Source organism: Pelmatolapia mariae, linkage group LG18 (assembly GCF_036321145.2).
Source record: "Pelmatolapia mariae isolate MD_Pm_ZW linkage group LG18, Pm_UMD_F_2, whole genome shotgun sequence".
NCBI classification, from domain to species: Eukaryota; Metazoa; Chordata; class Actinopteri; order Cichliformes; family Cichlidae; genus Pelmatolapia; species Pelmatolapia mariae.
In genome coordinates this window covers 12,195,513-12,219,469 of record NC_086243.1, presented here as the reverse complement: position 1 = coordinate 12,219,469, position 23,957 = coordinate 12,195,513, and the positions used below count along the sequence as shown (strand labels likewise).

The window sequence follows — 23,957 nt, the reverse complement described above, 5'->3', positions numbered from 1 at the left end:
TGACCTAAAAAAAAAAGTGAAGAGTCGTACAACAGCCCATTTAGGACCTATTGGTGTAATGAGATTTTGCAATATGAGAATCGTCCTGTTGTTTTGCCCTCTTAAGCAGATTAAAGAGAACTTCACATGCTAGTAATTCCGCTCACAGGAGAAATAAAAGACTCAAATCAAGCTGAATGAGCAAAAAGAAGCAAACTTTAATTTTCCCAGATTATTAACACGAGATTTTCTTTTTGTGAGTACACTTTTTAAGCACCAACATCAGTTAGTGGGACAAAAACAAACAAACAAACAAAAAAAAAAACAGTGCAGCAAACATAAAAACATTGTTCACTTCAGCATTTAAACAGCAATAAGCCAAACAAGGTCACAGCAAAAGTACAGAGAAAGAACTCAAAAGTTAGCCTCAGTTCATAAGACATGCAAAAACCATGTGTAAGTTTGAGATGTTTTATATGTTGGTGATTTTTATGTAAAAGGTAAAGCAGAGCAGTTTTCAAAGTTGAAGACGTGGAGTCTAAGAATCATTTAGAGCAAATCTACAGATACATAAATGGGGTGAGACTATTAATTTGATGTCCTACACAGCATAAAGACACACCTACTTAATAACTTGACTATTGTAGCATTAAAGAAAAAGAAATAATTCACGCTTCGCAGGTTTCATTCCTGTGGATGCCTTTTCTCTTTGGCAGCCTGAGCACTGTTCACCACACGCTCTGCCCTCTTAGCATCTACAACAGGATGTTAAAATTATTAAAAGACGCTTTGGCTCAGAGTGGCCAATCCAAAGCCATTACCGCTCAGAAGATGACAAAGTTCTTGCGTATCGTGGATTCAACAACATAAAAAGGAAAGCTTTTAGCATCACATGGATAACATGAGGCGGTGAAAGATACTGATGTAAGCTTCACTAGTGCGAAACGAGAACTTACAACACCGAGTACTGAAACAGAGATACAAAGTTCATCATAGACCAAACTAACTGCTCTGTCCTCAACATGATTGTACTACTGCTTTAACAGTTTCACACTCTTCTATAGGTTAAAGACTAACAAAAAGCAAAGAAAATCAAGAGGAATGGGGGGTGGGGGGTGCTTATCTACATAAATGTTAAACTTGGGTTACATGTGTTTGGAATTTGAAGGTAACTTCACCTAAGATGCGTAACCTTTAAATGTGTCATCAGTCGACTTCTCAAATGCATCATCAAAACATCTGTGTCCAACGTGGTGAAACCAAGTTGTCCGTTGTACAGTTGAGCCTTACATGTTTTCACCCTCCTTTTCAGTGAGCATTCATGTCAAGTACTCCACCACGTGTACCATTTACACCTCTGTCTCACCGTCTGCATGTTTTTACGTCTGACTTCAGGGCAAGGCTCTTTGGGAAGTTCTGCCCTCTTGATTCGGCTTATCAGGCGCTTTCAGCTATATGTGCTTGGCGACTGCTATCTGCTAGCTTTAGCAGCTTTGGGGGAGGGGTCAGCAGAAAAGAATGACAGCTTTATTCAGTTACAAGCTGGTTACAGTGCCCTCACTCGTCCTTTTGCACTATTAAAAAGACACAAAGAAGAACAACAAAACAAAAACAAAAAACAAAAACAAAATTATCTCACGATCCGCAGGTCTTTGGAGCTCAGATTAGGAGACAAAAATGTTTTTCTTTTATACGTTTACACATTTAAGAGCTTCTTCCACCACTTCGTTCTTTGCAGACCACCTAGGGAAAGACCTGCCTTGAAAGACGGCCAACTACACTAGCTTGCGTCACTGAAAACCCTCAATGAAAACAGCCTTTATTTAGAAAACTTTCCAACTCAAAGCTGAGAAAGCAAAGCAAATGACCCATAACTGGTTAGTCCTCAAATTTCTTATAAACCTCTGAGGCACAGCACCACAAGCATTTCTGAGTTCTGTTGAGATGCCAAACGTTTCTCCCGGTTGCTTAAAAATGTGATCAAATGCAGAACCTCGATTCAAGCTTTGAGTTTAAAAAAGTTGCCATGTCAACTGCTTCAAGAGCTGCGTCTCCATTTATTTTTCTCTCTCACTCCAAGTCACAGTGGACGTCCTGTTGTTAGCTTGGAGGACTTGTGTGAGACACCTCTTCTCCTTCTTTCTCAGCTATTGGAGCAAGAATCCCAACCACACCGCCTGGAGATCCGAGGGTTCGGGGGCACGCGAGGGACAAGATGACGCAGTCGGCCCCTTTCCCCCCTCCAGAATGCCTCAGATCTTTTCGCCCTCCTCGACCTGTTGAAGGTCTCACCTCTCCCAACTGCGCCGCTCCGAGGACAACAGCTTTCTCCTTTGCTATGTCTTCGCGTGTGAGCAGCAGTGCCTTCTCTCCTCTACCAGTCTCCCACTCTTTCCGTCTTGCTCTCGTCCTGTCCAGCTCTACTCCCATTTTTGCTCTCACTCTTGTGATTGGTTGGTTTCTCACGGTCTCTCTCCTGTTACTTTCACACAGTGGTGCTTCGGTTGTAGCAGTGGAAAACGGGTATCCATGTTTGTTCTTTTTTGTTATTACCCAGATTAAAATACCAATGAACTAAGCTTCACACAGGCCTAGCTCCTTTCCTGGAACCTGCAAGACAAACACACTTGTTTCAGAGAATATTCATTTAGCTTTTCAATGCACTACAACATACACATTGTATCAGACTCTGAAATTAATCCAAGTCTCTTAAATGTTAAATAAAAAGTTGGAGAAACCCGTTAGTAAGTTCAGTTTAACATAAAGATAAAAACGGCTTGCCTGATGTGCAAGGGCAACAAAACCCACACAACAGCACATCGAGCTCTGGCACGTGCGTTCAAAGTTAAAGTTTAAAGTTAGTGCTAACCTATGTGTTAAAAGGTCATAAAAGCATAATTTAATCAAAAAAGTTGAACTATTCCTTTCATTTTAGTGAGTCATCTTAGCCCACAGTGGAATTTCTTACAGTCTAGTACTGGGACAGTCCAGTCACACCACCATGGTAGGCCCGCTCCCCCTGGTACGTGGAATCCTGGGACAAAGCCACATCAATCTGGGACTTGAACTCGTCTCCAAGGTAACTGTCCTATAACGGGACAAACAAAAAGAGATCAGTCAACAGTTATTCCTTCATTTCCTTCCATGCAGTAGAGAAATCTTGGACATGTTTTTAAGAGAAAATCTGGGCAAATGTTGGACTAGGTCAGAAACAGTTTTTCAGATAAACAAACCAACCTGGGAGAGTTCAGGCTGGGAGAGCCCAGGCTGGCTCATCTGTGATGGCTGGCTCATGTTAATGTAGCCCTGCGTCAGAGGGCCCTGGGAGAACGGCTGGGAGCCCTGGTCCTGGCTAGTCTGGCTTGTAGTCATTTGACCTCCATGCTGTCCGCGGTCTGTTCCACCGCTGTGGTTTCCACGGTTTCTTTGACGGCCACCTCGAGTTCCCCCACCTCCTCCGCTGCCCGATTTGCTCTTTAGACCGCCACCGCGACCTGTTTGTAGATCAAGTCGGGTAACAAAACTCCATCAAACAATTCCTAGCTGCCTTAAAAGGAAACTGGAGGTAGCATGACAAATTTATGACTTTCTCACCTGCTGTAGGTCCATTCACCTGTCCCAAGTACCCTGGTGGAGGAATCGGAGGCATCACAAGGTTGAAGGGGATCGGGATGTTCATGGAGGACATGGGATTGGCACCTGTGCCAATCATACCGATCTGGTCATGTGTCTGGAAATACATGTTGGACGAACGCCCTGCAGTAGAACACATGTTAAATGCACTTAGTTAATTACACTTTTTCAGTTGGGGGGGGGGGGAAGGTGTGTATGGGGTAAGAAAGACATCTCACCGTTGCTGCTACGATCATAAACAGATCCAGGAATGAGGGCCTCCCTGGCATCATACATAGCTGTGCTCATGAATCGGCCACCCTAAAAAAGAAAACAATAAGAAAGCTCATCTTTGTGTCTTTGCAGTGATGTATTATACTGCTTTATTTTCAGTCCTCAGTTTAGGAGATCACCAAACTTTAAAGTGCACATCCAGTTTTTCATGTACCAAAGCAACAAGTATTCATAATCGAAAAACAACAAACAAACAAACTTTACTTCAGCATCAAAAGCACTGTGTGTGTAACTAGCACACACACACACACACACACACACACACACACTAAACTCACAGGGTTGATGGTGTTCACCAGCTTGCGGGGCTTGCTGAATTGCATGAGGCTCTCCCTCAGGTTGTTGAGCGGGCCTTCAACCAGGACCTTCTGCTCCTTGTAGTAATTGAGCAGGTGGTTCCACAGAGGCTGCTTGGACAGGGCTTTGGGGTTTCCCACAATGATCACGCCATATCTGCGACAGAGCAAAAGACAGTAACAAATTAGGGTACGTTGTCCTCACAGTGATGGTTTTAAATGTTTAGAGTCAAAAAGCTGGTGAGGTTTCTTGCATTACCTGGCCCTGGTGAGTGCCACGTTAAGACGTCTGGGATCATTGAGGAAGCCGATGCCCTGGTGCTCGTTGGCCCTCACGCAGGAGAGGATGATGAAGTCTTTCTCTCTCCCTTGGAAAGCATCAACACTGGCTATTTCCACCTCCTGCACAAAGTATGAGGACATTCCTGAGTGAGGCGTTTTATATTTTATTCCAACACTAAACACAAGTGCCTGAAATTATTTGGTCCTGTGTCCAGCGTAGGTGCTACTACAAGTGTTTGGCCTCTCTTTCAATCTCCTTTAAGGATTCAGGTGTTTCGTTAGTTTAGACTGAATTAATTCAATAGTCACTTGAAGTTTGAATGAAACATTTCTCAGTCTACCTGGTAGAGTTTGGTGTGGAGGGAGCCACTGAACTGCATGTACTGGACCAGATAGGACCTCTGGCCCTCATAGGGAGTGATGATACCAATCTGATCAGGTTTTGCTCCAGCCTTCAGCAACCTCGTTGTTATTTTCTCCACATTGGCTGCCTCAGTCCTGCATGAACAAGTAGAGTGAGTAACGTTTCTGAACACCGAAGTCATGTACTTTATATCAGGATTGTTCGAAGTGATTCAGAAAAATTATGTCTGTCAAATATTTGCTATTTTCAGGCATCATTCAGAAACTAAAAGGCAGACACAGGCAATGCAGAGTCCAAGAAAGTTGGCACCTGTTCAAATAAGATGTTCCAGAGCTAGCAATTTCCTCTTGGCCTTGGGTGACATAGAAGAACATCGGCTTGTCTGGTTGGGGCCACTGGAAGTCGAAGCCTTTTTTCACACGGTCCGCTGCAGAAAGAACAAACACAGATTATGGTGTGCAGTCTGGTAATAATCACATTAATAAGCTTGATATGATTAGCGACAGGCTGTGCTACATCTATGAGTCAGATGCCAGATGACTACATTTTAGAAGAGCATAAAAGACAAATTCAAATGTTTTACAGCCTAGAGTGGGTTTTAAAGAAATATCCAACACATAAAGTGTCACATAAAGCAGCATATACAGACGGTAAAGATCTTTATTTATTTACTTTTCTTAAGTTTTCTGTACTGGTAAGAAATGAGGAAATGTAAGGTTGTATGTCTTTCTTTCCATCTCACCGGCAGTGACTCCGTTCTGCAGAGAACCCTCATAAAAGATGTTGGAGGGGAAGGCACTGAGGGCTGGGTGCATGCGGTACTGGACCTGCAGACGGATTGGTCGGATCCCCAAAACTACAAGACGCTCGAACAGAGACTGGGACAGACCTGCTTTAGCTGCCTTCTTACACATCACCACAGGTCCCAGCTGGCAGTGATCACCCACAAGAATCAACTACAAAGAAAATAAACACATCATTACAAATTACAGCAGTTTAAGCTGATGACTAATACTGCAGATTACTGATCAAGTGTTATTTTCACTTATGGAGCTCCTACCTGCTTGGCTCCAAGGACTACAGGCACCATGCACTCTGGCTCGGTGGCCTGGGTGCTCTCATCGATCAGGATAGATCTGAACTGCATCTTCGCCAGACGAGGATCTCCTGCCCCAACGCATGTACAGCAGATCACGTCAGCATTCTGGCAAAGAGAAAAGAGAGAAAGTTGAGTTTCATTATGATGAAGTATCACTTACTTGTTTTTTTTTCCTTAATAAACCATCACAATGATAAATAATATTTTAGTAAAAAGTTAATTGAAAGTCTCATCATACAAACTCAACTATGACAAAAAAAATATGGATGAATACATATTACTGTGCCTAGCACTGTCATAAACAGGACATATTTAGAGTTCAGCAAGTCCAAATGGCACACCATAAGCAACTCTCTCTCAGCAGTGCGCCTCAGAGCTCTGTAGCGCTTCTCATCTGAGGAGGACAGCTCTCCAGTCTCATCCTTCAGCTGTTGGAGTTTCTGAAGCTCTGGCATACTGCAGGCATGAACACATTTATCAGAGTGTGAGATCAGTGTTATGTTCGTGTGCAAAGATTTTGTGCTGCTCTGACACAAACTGTTATAATGCAACATCATAATCTTAGTTGTGGTTCCCCTGAACAGTTTTAGACTGACTGTGTAAAACTAAAGCACGTATGGAAGTTTTATTGAATCAATACAGACCAACAGCTAGTCCAACACATAAAAAGAAGAAAAAACAGGCTAATCACAAATGCACAAAAAAGATAGACAGATGTGTGTTACCTGTCCATATTACGGGTCTGGTTGTGCAGAGCCAGGAATGACACTGGTGAGTCTATGGCCTCTCTGCTCTTGGCACAGAGTCTCACCACCTTGAGCCCTGTTTGGTGAATCTTCTCAGTGAGCTGATCAACTGCAATATTACTGGGAGCACAAACGAGCACAGGCCTGGGAAGACAATTTTAAACTGTATTAATGGTCTTTTTTCTAATTATTTATTTCAGCCAGGACTAAGGTCATAAAGACTTTATGGAATATTGTAAAAAAAAAAAAAAAAAAAAACATTAAATTAAATGTAGAGCAAATAAAGAATAAAACAGAAAGGTGGCATTACAAAAAAGACTAGAGTCAAGTTTCGTACCCATTTCCTTGTCTGGCCAGGTGGTACACAATGGTGGCAGAGGTGACCGTCTTTCCTGTGCCAGGTGGGCCCTGGATCAGACTGAGGGGGCGCTGCAGCACTGTTTTCACAGCGTACACCTGCATCACAAAACAAAAAAATCCATGTGATCTCTGACAGGACAAAGTCCAAGAGACCAGGTAGCAAGCAAAACTCATTTCAGTCATGTAACACGGCTTCTTCTCCAACTCACCTGGGAGTGGTTAAGGTCAGGCAGGCCTTGAGCGGTGAAGCGTTTGGGCAGCTGGCACTTGATGACCACATCCTCTACCTCATGTCCCAGCAGTTTGTGGTAGATGTAACCAGACACTGAAGTCTCATCCACAGCAAATGTCTTCAGAGCACTCTGCATCCTGAAAAGAAAAACATTTTTTTTAACAAAACACTGTTATTGTAACTGATACAGAACTTTAGGCTTCAGGTCTTTATTGCATTAATCACATCAAATACAAGAGTGCACAGATTTGAAATACCTATCAAAGGAAGTGGACTTCCACACAAAGTCCACCTGAAAGATGTGAGGGATCTCCACTGGAGCCCCGGCACTGCTCCTTAACTCGATGGCTATTTCATCACCATAATCTGAGACAGAAGGTCAAGGAAACAGCTAACGCTTCAATATGTACTGGAGTAATGCAAACATTTCATTTCTGGCACTGTATGTCTTACCTAGATTATTCCCCAACTGGACTCACAGATATCTAAAATGTACCATTAGGAATAACTTCCTATTTTAAAAGTGCATCCATCCCAAACTCCAAAATTCCAATAATTTATGAGCGGTGTCTCACAAGTACTGAGGGACAATCACAGTCTTCTTCTGCATGTAAAATTGTAAGCAGCAGCTACTCTGTCCTTTAATGAAATGCAAACCCAGCTGCACAACAGTGCATGTAGAATGTTTTGGGTTTGGAAGAAGGGAATAAAAAGGTCTGCGTGAAAGTTTTACATAACTTTTGCCTTTCTGCAATTTATTTTTGAATGCAAGTCATGCAAACACTGCTTTACATTTCTGGTTAAAACACCTAAAGTGATTCAGTCTCTACTTCGTGTTAGTTTCATTAACACTAAATGTTCAAACTGTGGAGGAGAGTCACTAAAAATGCAATGATCCACAGCCTTGGATTGTACTTGTGGTGTAGTGTAAACTAGAAATTAAGAAATTATCCTGTATAAACAAGATCTAAATATAGAAATTGTTTCCAAAATACACTGGAGCATGAAGGAAGACAAGTTTGTTTATGTGGTTGTAGTTTCACACAGCTGCCACTAGGTGTTCCTAAAGATCCATACACCACCTTACCTGTAGTTTTAAATGTGTAAATTACAGATTATATGGTTAAACTGTAGTGTGCAGCTTGGGGATGGTATGCCTATTCAAAGTCATAAGGATACTGTCAGGGACTTTGATGACATGTCCAATGCCTTTCCAAGGAGGGGCCAGGTCTCCTTTGTATCTCAGGCAAATTTCATCTCCCTGCATCAGCCGCATATCTAAAGGACGGGTGATGAGACAAAAATATTTTTTAAAACGCACATTAAGAAAAAAAAAATTCAAAATGAGTGCAAAGGATTATAAAATCATACAAACGAATAAGTTTAAGGAGTGCACACACAAATTACAAAGTCACATAGTATGAAGTGATGGCTGTAAACTTCACAGTGAAACCACTGCTACATACCTGAGTCTGTCTTGGGAAGGGTGAAATAAGCAATCCTCTTCTTATTCAGGCCCAAGTCCCATCTTACTGTGATGTTGTCTTGTGTCTGTTGAGAAATAAATTAATAATAAAATTATAATTAATATATTAATATATAAATTATATTATAAAAATAATAAATGTAAACAACAGAAACAGCAATGACGCTCATCCATTTTTCAAAATTATCATAGACAATAAAAACTATGAGTACGTTTTGGTTACAAAATCCTCAAGAAGTAAATGCAGAAAATCCCAGGCTATAAATCTAAGCTTTTAAGTAGTACAGTAAAAAAAAAGAATTCACTTACAAACAAAACAAATAGCTAACTCGTTGTGTGACCAGCAATCACCAAGTACTGTGACAAGAAATCATACAAACTGTAATCAAGTTCTTTGTTACCTGTGACTCTTTGAGTTTCTTATCATAGTCAGCTTCCAGCTTCACAAGAGGACCAAAAATGTTTTGGTACTGGTAGGCATCCTCATAGCGAAGCAGGACATGTTGGGGCTCCTCATCTACTCCAGGCTTTTCCAGGTCCTCCAAGGTTGCTGTGGGATTTTCCTACCAAGGAATAAAAAAAGAAAGAGAAAAAACAAACCCACCCACCCACACGTCAGATCGTGCATGATAAGATTAAAAATGTGGATAGAAAAGCAAAAAATATTTAGAGATGGGCAGGTTCCTTTGTGGTGAAAAATAGTAGATTCAAACTAAGAAACATCCAGATAATTTGGTATGTAAGCACAGTGGAATCCATAAATCTTATGATAGAACATTTTGCTGCTTCAGTTTTAGGTTCCTGCATTAGGTGTGCTGGCTCACTACCTTAATGTTAGTCTATTTGAACACATGAATAGAACCAAAGCCAGTATTTAGTACAGTTATATATTTGCAAATATAACAAGTCAAAAACATCTGGAGGAAAAAAGATTAATGTTCTAGCAGGCACATGAAACAGACAGTGCAGACATTTCCGTTACATTATTTGCATAACAGACAGCTGTATAAATTCATCTGGTTAAGTGTAACTGTATAGATAAGTCTGATCCACACTCAAATTCGTGCCGTGGGTTTGGAATATTTACATAGTAAAGGTGGTGTGACAGTACCTTCCACAGCTCCTCCAGCTTGTTGATCTGCTGGGCAGTAATCTGGCGTGCCCGGAGCTGCTCTTGTTCTGAGGGAATTTTGACCAACCAGGAAAGAAAGCAGCGGTCCTGGATTAAAGGCTGCCACTGTGAGCTGTCCCAGTTGATGTCTTTCAGGCTACTCTGGCTAGCACATGGCTGCCTGTGTTAAAATCAAAACAATCAAAACAAAAAAGTCAATTTAAATGACCCCTATGGGTGAACAGTCAGCTGCTCAGGTTTTGCCCTTACCTGCACAGTAACACCACAACTGAGTCAGCCTTGGCAGGAATGAAGCCAAGCAAGAAGACGTTGCGACAGCCACAGTTGTAGCACTCCAAAACCGTTTCCCCCAGGGGGCCATCTTTATGCAGGGTCACCTCCTTGGACTTTGCCCTCACCAGGTGGTTAACAATGTGGCTACAAGTGAGTAGAATAGCAATTAAGGCACTAGCTGGAAAAAAGCAAGACTGTGCATTCAGTACACTAATAATTCTTACTTTCCAAGTCTCAGCTCAACATGTTCTAACCATGCAATTGTCGTCTCAAAACCCCACTGTGCAGTGACAGAATTATGAAACCTGATTTGTCTATAATGTCAAAGCAAATACACTGTGTGTGTTTATTAAAAGAGCTGAATGAATAGGGAACGCTTTGTATGACAGAGCTGTTCCACAATAGTCTGGTTTTAACTGTAGCAGTTCAGGAAATAATACAGTACTAGGTTAAACAGTTCTTTACTTTGGATTTCAAAATTAAACATTAGCCTAAGTGGCCTTTGACAGTCAAACAATCTTCTTTGACTTCTGCCTTAAGTCAACAATGAAACTATAGTCATCCATTTTTAATAGCTGTTTCACAACAAAACAGAAACTCATTATTACAGTCACTGTACTCGTCTAACTAAAGGATAGCCACCTGTAAAATGATCCCCTCAAGTGTTATTTAGTTAAGACCCAACATAGGACGGAGCAAAAAGAGGCTGGTAAGTGAGTGCATCTTACCTGCCAGAAGTGTTTCCACGGCCGTTGCAAAACCACTTCTTGCTGGTGTTGCAGTACACCACACAGGCTGGATCGTGAATCCCACAATAACTGAAGGAGAGTCAAAATTGAACAAGAAATGCAAAGCATTTTTATATAAAAGACCACACAGAAAAAGAGCCAGAAAACAGGGAAATTGCTTGCACTTCCCCAACTTGATTCATAACTGAAATCGAATTATACTCTTACAAGACCTCTGGTGTGGCAAACCCACATATTAAAACCAAAAATCAACTGGCAGTAGCCTTTTACAGTGGTGTAAAGCAACAATGCATGCACAATAAATCCAAACTGCAAACAGAGACCATAAAGCAACGAAATAAAATGACACAAGCACATGATGACAGGCAATTCAGAAACATTAGTCTGGTCCTTTACCTGCAAGCATGCACAGGAAGGTCCTTGGTATAGTAAGTGTCCTCCTCATCCTCCTCAAAGTTCAACTCTGCCAGTAATTGGCTGGCCTTCACAACAGGGTCGTCTCCATTCTGTAACACACCATCAGGGCCATTGACCTGAGGAGACAAACGAATTTAAGAGTCATGAAACGAAACTTATTGTCGACATTATGCATTATATGCCACAGGATCACACATCGTCAACTGATACTGGAAAAGATGGGCGCCAAACTGGGCAGTCAACCAGACCGATGAAGTCTTATGTAATGTAATTTTTCCACAGCAGCAGTCATACTGTCCCATCATTAAACGGACTGTTGACAGTATTAGAATAATTGCCTCTACTGACCAGTGATTGTTATTTTTCAGTGACAATGTATTCAGTGCATATAACTACTAGTAAGAGAAAGAAATAACTGCCGGTACATATATGTATGGGCATTTTTGCTGGTCTACCACGCAGAAAATTCAGTCTTAGTTCATATAGCAATAAAGTCCAGTGGCTTTACATGCTAGTTATATCGGCATGCTAGCTATGTTAGCCGTGAGCTAAGCTGGCTAGTTGCCGTGCTAGCCATTAGCGGAATAAAAGCATGGTAACGGAGGCAAGGCGTCAGATGCTAACGATGTTGTTAGCCAGCGTTAGCTGATTCACGTTTTGTCAACACAGCAGGACCCTCATTCATGCACAGAAACGGCGTGAACAACCACACGAACCTGGCCGTCTAGCTGACTCTGGGTTTGGCCTTGAGTCTGGGTCTGGCTCGGCAGGGTAAAATCGGTGAAGTCGTACTCCGAGCCCTGAGTGTCCGCTCCCAGCAGCTCGGCTTCCTCGGTGTCCAGGAACGTTAGAGTCTGCGAGCTCGGCCCGTACGCCTCGACACTCATGTTTTTCACCCTTTTGTCAGCGGTATTTTGGCTGTTGCTACAATATTCCACAAACTGTTGATGCTTCAGATCAAACCGAACAACGGAGACAAGCTAATAATGAGAAAATGACAAACAGTGGTGGCAAGAGAGAAAGACAGGGGGAGCCTTGATCGCGGCGGCGTTCCGTTCGTCTTCTCCACCCCCGCTCCTTTCCTCTCATCCCTCAGTACCACTTGTCTCCTATAGGAAGTCACCTGTAGGAAGCGAGAGAAGGCAAGGAGACAAGAAGACAGGTGCCGATAGAATAGGGACAGGTATCAACTGATTGCTCAAATATCTATATACCTATAGATATAAATCTATAGATATATATACTCTTTGAAAAAAGTTTATTATTATGCACTGTCAAACTTTATGACTCCATAAACTGTCTTACACTACATTTAACCGTTAAAATTAAATGTTCAAAATTAAAGATAAATCAAGAATGCAGGAAGCACATTTGCAGTATCACAACTTTTATTATATTTTGAATGTATCTAGCAGGAGGACCTTAAAGGGAAAAAACCCATCAGGACTGGTTTGCATAGCCAACAGGCCCCATGAAAATGCCTTCAAAAATAAAAGGTTTTGATTTTATTTATTTAAAAATGTAATTGTTTGTCCTTATTAGTTAACACAGAGAATAACAAAACAGCCTTGTTCTGTCAGAAACATCTGCATCTGTGATACCTTCATCCATCCATCCATTTTCTTCTGTTTATCCAGTTCAGGGTCACAGGGCTGCTGGAGCCTATTCCAGCTGTCATAGGGTGAGAGGCAGTGTACATCCTGGCAGTCTATCGCAGGGCTAACACTGAGAGACAGAAAACTGTTCACACTCACGGGGGGGGGGGAATGCCATACAAACCATGTACAAAACAATACATTTACACAATAAAATACAGTGGACACTTTACTAATGATTATTACAAAAACATGCAAAGACACATCAGGTATAGATTCAATCTTTTGTAGGCTTGCTTTGTTTTAGGTAGTACTATGATCATACTAAAGTTTCTTTCCAAAAAAGTTGGGATGCTGTGTAAAATGTAAAATGTAAAAACAGCGAAGCATTTGTGTTTAAATGTGGGTCACTGATGACGCAGCAGGATAGTGCATTTTGCCCAAATTTTCACTGCAGAAACTCAGAATGGTACTCAGTAGGTTGTATAACCCTCACGTCTTTGTATGCATGCCTGACAAATCCCATGCTTTTAGAGAGAGGATCTCCTTCCAGATCTGAACCAGGGCATCACTGCAGTCTGGTAGCATTGGATGAACTGAAACATAATGTCCCAGAGATGTTCTATTGGATTTATGTCAGATCAGTCAGTGGTATCAATTCCTTTATCTTCCAGGAACTGCCTGCATACTCTCACTACATGAGGCGGGGTATTGTTGAGCACCAGCAGGAACCCAGGACCCACCACTAAACTGGTTTTACTGAACGATGATACTGGCAGCAAAATGTTCTCCACAGCTTCTCCAGACCTTTCCACGTCTGTCACATGTGCTCAAGGTGAGCCTACTCTCAAATGCTTTAATATCTAAAAAACAAATCACATTTGTTGATAGGGAACAAGTGTGATATGGAAGACGAGCAAGTGGTGGCTGCAGAGAGGGGTCGGCAGCTGTCAGAACAGCTGGGTAAGTCATTTGGTCAGAATGAAAACTGGACACTGTGTGTGGTGTTGTATCACTCTGGGTGTGTATCTCCCGTTTCCAGGAATATTTAAGTTTATTCCGATGGCCAAGTTTTGATTAGACTGTTTGTTTGTGAGGCTGTCGTTATGGGAGCAAACATAATGCTTAATATCAGTTTAATGTCCTCTTCAGCTGCACTGCATCATTTCATTTGTGTGTGAAACTGATGTTTGCAGGAGGTTAAAGCAGCAGCAGCTCTTACAGAGAAATGTTATTGTTTGATGTGTGTTTGGGCTTGTGGCCTTCATCACGGCCATCATAAAATATTGCATTGTTTTAAAGAGGATGAGATGTTGTAAGAGTACTGGTATAGTACAGTGCTGTCCAAAAGTCTTGAGCCACTCCTCATTGCTTTATGTTCTGCTTTGAATGAACCAGAGTTTCTTGTAATGTTTAAAGTGCTCTAGGGTAACAGTTCTCCAGTTTTTTGAAGGTCTTTGAAAGTTTTTCTTTGGACATTGGCTGCTTTTTCACTCATTTTCAGTCGCATCATTGTACCTGACCATTTTCCCAGGATGTTTTTCTATTAACCATTCAAACAAAAGAATGATTCTAATCTAAGGATGGACCAGTGTTATGTCTGTACATAACAGGCAACTTGGTAAAGAACCAGTTTTAAATTGTGTCTTTAGACTTTGTCAATAGCAGCCTGTTGCAAAAACAGATAATTTGTTCCCATTCCTGTAGTTTAATCTATAAAAATGTATATGTAATGTAACAGCATAGTTTGATGGGCATAACATCCTCTTGCATCAAGGAGATTCCCAGAGAGCCATAAGCTAAAAACTTGGCACCGTTTCTGCCTGGGGTGCAGTGTTTCCTTAAAAAACTGGGAAAACTGAGCATGTGGAGGAAAAAGAAGAGGTGGCCTAAAACAGTAGCTACAGCAAATGAACATTATCTGAAAGTCACGTCCTTAAGGAACAGGAAGAAACAGGAATTTTTTTTTTTTTTATTTCGTTGTACCTGTGACAGTGACAGTTCTGAAGTGATTCAGTGAGGAACTTACACAGGATCTGGGAGATGTATCTGACCTTTTAGTTGATCCATCTGCTGTTCACTGAAGCCTCATCAGAAATGGTCTCAGTTGTCAAACAGCCATTCTTTAAAAAAAAAAGAAAAAAGGAAGCAGGCAAAATGCTGAGGTAGATATGTTTGCCGTTTTACATCAGGAAGAATGATTCTTGAATTGTTTGAACCATTTCATTTAACCAAATAACACAGTTTGTTCCTCCACCAGGTGGGTATTTTTCAAGCAACAATAAAAACTTGTCATTTGCAACATCAGATATTATTTTTTTACTATATTAAATTAAATATAGGGTTTTAATACACACTGTTGTACTTTATCAGTTTCTAATATATTGCTATGAGGTCCAACCAGGTTACAGCATTCATGAGGCTCACATAAATCCTTGCACTTTCTTTTGCTATAGTATTTTAATGATTTTACATCAGGGAAGTCAAACTCATTTTACATTTGGGGCCACATGCAGCCCACTTTGGTCATAATAGTGCCAACTGTGAAAACTCCGTGTAAATAAGTTTAACCATACATTTAATGCCTGTGTTATCTCAATATAAGGAAAAGGAGTGGAATTTTAACAGTATGTCTCAGTTTTACAACATGATAAAGAAATGCAGCTCTGTTTAACAAAATAAATTAGTCAGCATGACTCTTTCGGCTTTAATTATAGGAAATGTGTGAAATTACAAAACAAATTATGGTTGCTTATTGCCCACACTGTCCTGTAAATATAAAGCAGAAAAGTTTTAATTATCAAAAAATGTCCCATTTATTGATTTTTATTATGGACACATTGTAAAAGAACGAACTTTCTGCTGTAGATGGTGAGGGGGAAAAAAAAAAAGGAAATCCTGTCATTTAATTATTACTTTTGTGTGAAATGAACAGCTGTAAGGGATGTCTTCATTAGTAGGACAAACTAAAATGCCCAGTAGACCGTATTGGAGCCTTCTGCCAGGCTGATTCTGGCCCTCGTGCCTCATGTTTGACACCTGTTTTACATCAGTAACAGGTGTTAAAGAAAAGAAGAAAAAAAAAGTGCATTAGAACTATAGGAGCAGGTTGTTTGTAATCATGAGCTTTCTCCACCTTCCCCCAATCCGTCAGGTCAGAACAAGTTCAGCAGGTTGTTTAATCACACCCAGCATTACCGTAACTCAGCCGAGCATCACAGGAATCCCAGAGTACGTCAGTTATGAAAGAATTCAGTGTGACAGCACACGTGACGAAGTAGTTAATTGTTTCACCGAGTACACTTCACTGTCTCGAGATAAACTGCAGGCCTAAAACTTTTTGCAATTTCAAGTGGCTGTACAGAGACGGATGAACAGTTGTTGAGGAACGGCATAAAGGGAAATGGTGAATTTAATGACTGACATCAAGATCTGTCTAAAAGTTTGCAAGTGAGAAGTTCATAAATAATCTGACCAAAGATTTCAGATCAACAAGGACAAGACCAAGTCTGTATGAAGCTTTTAATTATACACAGTGTTCCATTTGTTTTCCTTTGCAATCCTACCATACATACACAAGACAGACAAATTAAGTTAATCACATTACTGATTGCATTTGCAATATATTCCCTGAGATGAACACACATTTTTCCAGGTTCACATTTTGAAAGTCATCACATTTCTGTGGGTGAAGTGCAAAGCGACACGGGGGAATGACAATTTCCAGACACCAACCTAATCGGGAGTGTTAGAGGCATAATATTTCTAAGACACCACACCCAGGTGAGGCACAAATGTGACAAACAAATGTGAATATCAAGCCCTCATTTTCTGCAGCTCCAGGTCGACAGTTGGCACTGGATGTCACGGCTTTGGGAGCCACACAGCTTCCCTCAGATGAAAACATTACATCTTGGCCAGTTGTGCGTACCCTCATATTGTAAGTCAGTCAAAAGTGGTCAAGTTTTGTTAAGGCTTATCACTGCTGTGCTTAGTGCCTTTTTGCGCCTCCTCACTGTGACTCCCCTCCAACAGTTTCAGCATTTCCTGTATGACAGCCTGGAGGGCCCTACCCAGATCCTTGCCGCTGTAGGGTTTTCCTAGAGGAGGCACATGGACAAAAGCAGCACGGCCCTTCCCCAGGTGCAGAGATGTGTAGTAAGTGTAGTCACACAGGTACCTGCCAGGGGCCAAAGTAGGTGGATGTTAGAAATAATTGCACTCTGTAGCAAAAGTCAGGAGGAGGAACTGATGGGAGATACACTCAAAGGCTGTGTGCCAACTCTGCAGTAATGGAGGTATCCCCGACTGCAGTTTTCAGCATCGTCTTTAAGCATTTAAATAGATTAATGTGCACATATGCCTTCATTTTGTGACGAGATAAAACACACACTTATCAGACCTTGTTATCAGCTATGGATTCTGTCTATTGGGCCCGACTGCAGCATTCAGAACAGACATGTAAACAAAAGCTGTGCAAACACACCGTATGTTTGCTGACTGTATGGTACCATTTACTTTGAAAGATATCTTATTGTGTTCCTTTGCTACAAAAGGCAGCCACCCATATACGGTGGCTGAACACACCCCGAGTGTGCAGGTGAGTTATTTATGAAACATTTTCAAAAACATCACTAACCTTCCAGCATCCTCAGAAGTGGACACAGTGATGCCAATGCCAGCGTCATTGACCCTTTTACAGATTGTATCCATGTCTAGGATTGATTTTATGCAATCCGGGCCGTTCTCCACGCAGCACTGGGAGGCTGGGCAGAAGCTGCAGTTGTCTGGACGTGTGTAGCCCTTATTATGACCGCACCGTTCAAGAGTGACTGTGGTGGCTAATCCAGAAACACCGACATGCACCACCAACTGTTCACAGGAAAACAGGAGACACTGGTTCATTTGGGCATTTACTGTATACTGTGCAAAAGTCTTTTGCTTCCAGCAAGCAAACTTCTCATATTTTAAAGTGCCCTGGAGAACTATTACTCAAGACTTTCTTTGAACATTGACTGCTTTTTCACTTATGAGTCCAACCCTGACCATTTCCTGATTAACTAACTCAGACAACTTGACAAAGCACCAAATTTTAAATTTTGGCACTTTGTTTACTAGAGGCCTGTCACAAGAACAATTGTTTCGATTTCTGTATATGCGCTAATGATGACAGCTGACAGGCATAAAAAGCACTGTTGCACCAACAAGGCGATTCCCATAGAGCTATTAGCCAAAAAACCCCACTAGTTCCCCAAATGGTGTGCAAATTTTGAGGACAGTGGAGAAGGGGAGGGTCAAAGTGGCAGAGCCCAAAAAAAAAAAAAAAAAAAAAAAAAAGGACTGAAATGATTCATATACTGTTACTGAAGCCGCATCAGAAATAGCTGTCAAGTAACCATTCTTTGAAATGTTTGGTTCAAATCATTGTCAGCGTAGAGAAGGCCAGGAGAGAGGTTCAACAGTGAGAGTCAACAGCCTGTAAAACAGCAGACGCTCTGCTATGATTCGAGTCTAATCAAAATTTCAATACCATCTGGAAAGTGTATGGCCAGTCATGGACTGGCCTCCGCAGAGCCCGGACCGCAACATTTTTGAAACAGTGTGCGATCATCTTGATAAAGACTGGAACAAAAGGCAGCCAACATTCAAAGAAAGAAAATGCTTTGAATGTCTTCAAGAAACCTGGAGAACTATTCCTGAAGAAATAACTAACAAGAACACTTGCCTAGGAGAGTTCAGGCTGTGTTGAAGAATAAAGGTAGTCACGTTAAAACTTTACAAACACCGTTTTTGCCTTACATACTGTGCTTCCACATGTTTCCGTTAAATCACTACACTTATTTCCAGTTTTCCTAACAAAATGTAAAGAAATGAGGAGTGGCTCAAGACTTTTGCATAGCACTACATGCATACAAAACTCCATCTGTAAAATAGTGTGCATTTCTTTGAATACCTGTGGCTGATGCTCTTTCCACAGAGACGGCAGTAGGCGCTTAACAGCCTGGTATTCAACGGGCACCTCACACACATACAGATCTGCTGCCCCGCCCAGTCCTAACCGCTCCAGCTCCTGTGAACACACCCAATGCTTATGTACAAGATAATTGCAATTAGCTTTTCAGGCAATAAACAAACATGAGCACAAAGTGACAGGTCCTTTAGTCCACAGCTTTGTGCAATATGTATAATAAGCCCTTTGGTGAATTTACTGAAGCATTTTCCCATACATGTTCATTACCAATTCACTTAATTTCTTAAACTTATACAATTCAGGGTGGTGGTCAAGCTGGAGCATAGCAATTATAACCTCTGATCTGGCCTTTTAAGTGTAACTGGCCAGTGTATATGGTACATGGTGTTCTTTTGTATTCATTTGTTGCATTTTATTGAGGCATCCCTTGCTTCAAAGCAGGACTTTCCCAACTTTGGAGATAAATTAAACCGTTATCTTGATCATTAATCTCTGATTACCTGTACAGCAACCCAGCTGGAGTTGACGGTATGCTCAGCAAATGGCTCAAACCCTGCAGAAAAAACAAATTAAAAAAAAAAAATCAACTAATTAACCACATCTGTGGCGAGGCAAGCAACAGAGACAGAGTGCTTATCTTTAATGGAGAGCAGGTACAGGACTGATGTTAAAAAAGGGACCCTTCATTTAAAGTGTAAAGGTTACTTCAAGTTAAAAATTAATTGCAGTACAAGCACGTGACACAGTGAAGAGAAACGGGGTGATTTCTTTGCCATTATCAAAGCCAGGAGACAAAATCCTTTATCCCCGACAGCGACATTACTCTCTGCAGCGCGTTAACTTTGAAAGCAGAGCCATCATCCATTCATGATGTATTCACAACAGCTCAAGTGCAATAGTAACTGTGCAGCTCAGACATAAAGAACTCTGAGATATAACAGCACTGCAAAAAAAAAAAAGACTTGCAGACACACTGTGCCTATCTCCAGTCCTCTGACCAATCAAGAGCTCTCACCTGTGACTACTATTTTCTTCTTACTGGCCATTGTCCTCGGTTAATGTGACTGGAGCTGTGTTAAATGAGCACTAAAAAGGACCCCAGGATTGTCTGCGCTTTGTGCTGTCTTCTTCTTATTCACAGCTGAAAGGAAACGGCACACAAGACGTGGATGGATAATACTGCCATCTATTGTTTGGGCATGCATCTCACTCTCTCCGCAGCAGCTCATACTAGACATAAAAGGGGGGATTTGTGGATTATTTTTCTTCCCTTTAATCGGGAAATAAATCAGAGACAGGAGAGAGCTGACAACAATCATTTTTAATGCGTTTTAATGAAAGACAGTGCAATTCGAGCCACGGGAATACTGAAAATGAAAGCCAAGCATCTGTTTTCTATTTATAGATTTAAAGTTAGAGAAGTTTCAGTTGAAGGGAATAACAAACATGAACACCCTCTCTATTTTTTGGGAGAGAGGGGGGTTTTCTTGCCAGCCCCCAAGTGAACATATAACCCCCAACCAGCTGCTCCGGTGGAGCTGCTCAGACGCACGGTGAGTGGCACAGGGTGTTGCAGAGCCTTTCTCCCCAGAGAGTCAAAGTCAAAGGACACTTCTCCGTGACTTACACAACCTCTGACACAGTCTGTTTACCTGAGTGTAGAGGACAAGCTTTCTTCTCAGTTTGTTGTTAGAAAGTCACGGCTAATCTAATTTTGCCTTGCAGGAACAGCCCTTCTTTTTTCATTCTCGCTACACTGTGCGGTCCACACCCCTGGGTTGCGAAATGACTCACACATTCTGGACACTGCATCCTGTGTGGCTGGCACAATGAAGGAAATGCGCTCTCCATAGGTGATGGAAACATTATAAAGTGAATGCTTCACAAGATGTATCTCATTCATGTTACTGGCGCTGTGGCTACAGTACTGATCTCCATATCAAACACCCACACGCACAAGACAACTCCACAGACCCCCTACACAACCTGCACTGCAGTCGCTACCCCGCCCCTCCCTCTCTCCTTCTCCCGCCTCAACTCATTCACCTTTCTCTCAGTCTTGCCTGCGTCACTCACCGTGTCTCTGTTGCCACGGAAACTAACGATGCCCTCTCTGCTCTGGTGCTGATGCAGACGGGCTGTTGACGTCACCGCTGAGCGGTGGGCGGAATAACAATGTTTTGCTCGACCGCAGGGTCTCAACTCGCTGATATACTGTACTGCAAGGATGCTGTATTTGTCTTTCGTACATCTCTCTATTTATCCCTCTCTGCTCTATGAGGCTGTGAGGGTCTAAAGTACATTCGCCAGCCATATGAGTCATTTCATGTGGGTAAAAAAAAAAAATTGTATTATAATTGCAAAGTAGCTGCACGCATTTTTGTTGAACAAATACATTCGGCTTTGGAGACCTCAGAAAATACCCTACATAGAGTTTGTTTTCCAGCAGCCACTGATGGACATGTAAGGGCATTAACATTTCCACAAGTTACTTTCAATCACAGTGCACACTGGTTTCCTCCATTTACTTTCAACGTTTCCTTCCCTTTTCTCGTCTATGCTCAGTTTAACCAGGAACACCATGAAACATAATGCCTCATCTTAAGTCTGGTTTATATGAAAGTTAACCGTGATCTCTGAGCCTCTAATCAGGTCTAATCAGAGTGTGATGAATAAATAACGTTGTAATCTGAATTTGAACTTTAACCAACGCAACGAGATAGCAGGCCTGCTCTGCTTCCACTTTTCTATTCATTTTCAACTATTAAAAACCTTCTTTTGACTGAGTTGGAGGAACATTTTCAGCAGAGCCTGCTGCGCTCTTCTCCCTTTCCTTGGCCTTCGCCTCTCACACCTTCCCCGCCCAGTCTCTGCTCACTTCTGGCGACCCTGAGCTTTTTTATGCTATGACATCAAACCACAATGCATTGCACTGTTTGGAGTTTACCTAATGTCTCCATGGCGATAAAGGCCGGCTCTGCCCCTTATTCAAATTGAACCGGAAACCAACGTCATTTTGGGCCAATCTCCGCGCTCTGGAGTGACATAATGGAATTTTTAGGGCTAGAAAGCGAGCAAGGTCTGGCGCTGCGCATAGCAGTCGTGCCATCGGGAAAAGACCATATCATATAGAGGCACATCAGAGCCCCAACAGGCACAACAGCTTAGCTGAAGTGGTCGACTGAGTGATAAGACGAGAAAGGAGATAAGGAGACCGGAATACACCAAGTAAGAGTCAGCTGATTTCCTCATGTTTGGATGTGACTGTTGAACAAACGTTAATGTCTAACGCTCAACACTCCCTCTTATGAGGGTGTAGAATGGAAACAAGCCTCTACACAGGCACCGTGGTGAATACTTCGAGGGTCTCCGGTATCTATTCCCAGAACACGATGATGAAGAAGGACATTCATCTGAACCTAGACAATCAGAACTCCGAACTCAAATCTAACCCGCTCCGGGACGCAGACGGACTTCTTAACTCCTCAGACTTAGGACTCCTGAAACTAACCTCTCCGGACCTAGAGCGACTTATTATCCAGTCCAACGGTCTAGTCACCACCGCCACCACCACCAACCCGACCTCCCAGTTCCTTTACCCAAAGTCAGCCAGTGACGAGCAGGAATTCGCGGAAGGTTTCGTAAAGGCGCTGGAGGATCTTCACAAGCAGAACCAGCTGAGCGAGACGGGGTGCGTCTCTGTGGACAGACTGGAGCTCCTCGGATCATCCAGCGCAGCAGGCTCTGCCAGCCTTCAGGCATCAGACCTCCCCGTGTACACTACGCTGAACGGCTACGCGGCTAGTCCGCTCGGAGCCACCACCATCAACTATTCCACGGACACCATTCCCTTCCCGCCGCCGCCGTCTCATTTGGCTACCGCGCAGCAACAGGCGGTCGCTGCGGCCGCTCTGTCACGACTCCAGTCTGTCGGCGCTTTGAAGGACGAACCTCAGACCGTGCCGGACATGCAGAGCTTCGGGGAGAGTCCTCCTCTGTCCCCCATCGACATGGACAACCAAGAGCGCATCAAGGCGGAGAGAAAGAAGCTGCGCAACAGGATAGCCGCCTCCAAATGTCGCAAGAGAAAGCTGGAGAGGATCTCTCGGCTGGAGGACAAGGTCAAGACCCTGAAAACGCAGAACACCGAGCTGGCCTCCACAGCCAGCGTGCTCAGGGAGCAAGTGGCCCAGCTGAAGCAGAAGGTGATGAACCATGTTAGCAGCGGGTGCCAGCTTTTACCTAACCAGGTCCAGGCTTATTAATTCCAATAATGGTGCTCTTTAATTGATGTTTATTACAGCTACAAATGTGGCCCGAGGATACAAGCCTGCATTATAAAGAACATTTGTGCCCCGTGTAACAGAAAATCCCTTTCATGAGACGCTTAAGGCGAAGCCAGTGTGGATGCATCCTCCCGGCTATGGTTGGGAAGCATAAACAAAGACGTTTACACGGAAGTGAACAGGCCTCGATAAGAGCTGCAGGTCAACTGGAAAACGAAAGCTGGTGGGGACTACAGCTTGCAGTGTTTTGCAGCAAACAGACTCACTTTGATGTCCTTATTCTGGGAAAGCCATGTAGCAAAGTGCAATCCACTGAACTGGTGTGGCACTTATTTGTGTGTAAGCTGGACAATCTCAACGTGGGCGCAACCAAAACACCGGGGTGTCACCAAGTGCTGTCATCCACTGTGTAATATAATGCCTTACTTGTTTACAAGCACTTAGAAATGACAAATATCTATATTTTATTTACTGAAACATTTCTTATTTTACATATGGTCTTATTTCATTGTTTTGTTTTTTGGGAAAAATGAACACTGCATGTCTTGTCGCTTCTGTGTACAGTAACCTTTGTACTTTCCTTTATGATGGCTACTCTTGTACTTCTACTTGCCAAACTTCCATGAATGTATGTGTATGTGCTGAGAAACTCCATGTATCATGTGTAATGAACGAGTCTACCAGACATTATTAAATTCACTACATTACTACAGCTCAAACGTTTTGTTTCTTAATAAGAAGACAGCCTGCTGATAACAGTTTAAAGGACTTGCACGACATCTTT

At 42.3% G+C, this 23,957-nt stretch overlaps 3 protein-coding genes across 3 annotated transcripts; 1 reads left to right on the top strand and 2 right to left on the bottom strand.

Annotated features, from left to right (window-relative positions):
* Positions 1 to 173: 173 nt before the first annotated feature.
* Positions 174 to 12,373, bottom strand: LOC134616619 (regulator of nonsense transcripts 1-like). The gene is made up of 24 exons (XM_063461531.1): positions 12,038 to 12,373; positions 11,301 to 11,437; positions 10,884 to 10,973; positions 10,132 to 10,299; positions 9,862 to 10,042; positions 9,152 to 9,313; positions 8,731 to 8,815; positions 8,444 to 8,542; positions 7,522 to 7,630; positions 7,242 to 7,401; positions 7,010 to 7,128; positions 6,652 to 6,816; positions 6,268 to 6,382; positions 5,888 to 6,031; positions 5,570 to 5,783; positions 5,137 to 5,254; positions 4,805 to 4,961; positions 4,441 to 4,583; positions 4,164 to 4,338; positions 3,831 to 3,912; positions 3,574 to 3,735; positions 3,217 to 3,473; positions 2,948 to 3,067; positions 174 to 2,589 (listed from the first exon to the last, which is right to left on the bottom strand). Exons 1-23 carry the CDS (start codon positions 12,206 to 12,208, stop codon positions 2,951 to 2,953), a joined length of 3,330 nt encoding a protein of 1,109 aa, XP_063317601.1. The 5' UTR covers positions 12,209 to 12,373; the 3' UTR covers positions 174 to 2,589; positions 2,948 to 2,950.
* A 4,069-nt stretch (positions 12,374 to 16,442) lies between these two features.
* On the bottom strand, positions 16,443 to 20,016 carry LOC134616627 (pyroglutamyl-peptidase 1-like). Its single transcript, XM_063461545.1, has 5 exons — positions 19,903 to 20,016; positions 19,388 to 19,440; positions 18,870 to 18,986; positions 17,556 to 17,788; positions 16,443 to 17,096 (listed from the first exon to the last, which is right to left on the bottom strand). Exons 1-5 carry the CDS (start codon positions 19,931 to 19,933, stop codon positions 16,886 to 16,888), a joined length of 645 nt encoding a protein of 214 aa, XP_063317615.1. The 5' UTR covers positions 19,934 to 20,016; the 3' UTR covers positions 16,443 to 16,885.
* A 1,921-nt stretch (positions 20,017 to 21,937) lies between these two features.
* On the top strand, positions 21,938 to 23,883 carry LOC134616622 (transcription factor JunD-like). The gene has a single exon (XM_063461541.1). The coding sequence runs from the start codon at positions 22,208 to 22,210 to the stop codon at positions 23,150 to 23,152; it is 945 nt and encodes a 314-aa protein (XP_063317611.1). The 5' UTR covers positions 21,938 to 22,207; the 3' UTR covers positions 23,153 to 23,883.
* The last annotated feature ends 74 nt before the right edge of the window (positions 23,884 to 23,957 follow it).

Excerpts from the sequence above, each read along its gene's own strand:
- LOC134616619 (XM_063461531.1), bottom strand. The coding sequence starts at position 12,208 with ATGAGTGTCGAGGCGTACGGGCCGAGCTCGCAGACTCTAACGTTCCTG. Across the intron at positions 11,438-12,037 it reads AGAGTCAGCTAGACGGCCAG|GTCAATGGCCCTGATGGTGT; the intron begins GTTCGTGTGGTT and ends TTGTCTCCTCAG. Across the intron at positions 7,129-7,241 it reads CTGACCTTAACCACTCCCAG|GTGTACGCTGTGAAAACAGT; the intron begins GTGAGTTGGAGA and ends TTTGTGATGCAG.
- LOC134616627 (XM_063461545.1), bottom strand. The coding sequence starts at position 19,933 with ATGGCCAGTAAGAAGAAAATAGTAGTCACAG. Across the intron at positions 17,789-18,869 it reads GGAAAGAGCATCAGCCACAG|TTGGTGGTGCATGTCGGTGT; the intron begins GTATTCAAAGAA and ends TCCTGTGAACAG. Across the intron at positions 17,097-17,555 it reads ACTTCTGAGGATGCTGGAAG|GTACCTGTGTGACTACACTT; the intron begins GTTAGTGATGTT and ends GGCCCCTGGCAG.
- LOC134616622 (XM_063461541.1), top strand. The coding sequence starts at position 22,208 with ATGGAAACAAGCCTCTACACAGGCACCGTGGTGAATACTTCGAGGGTC.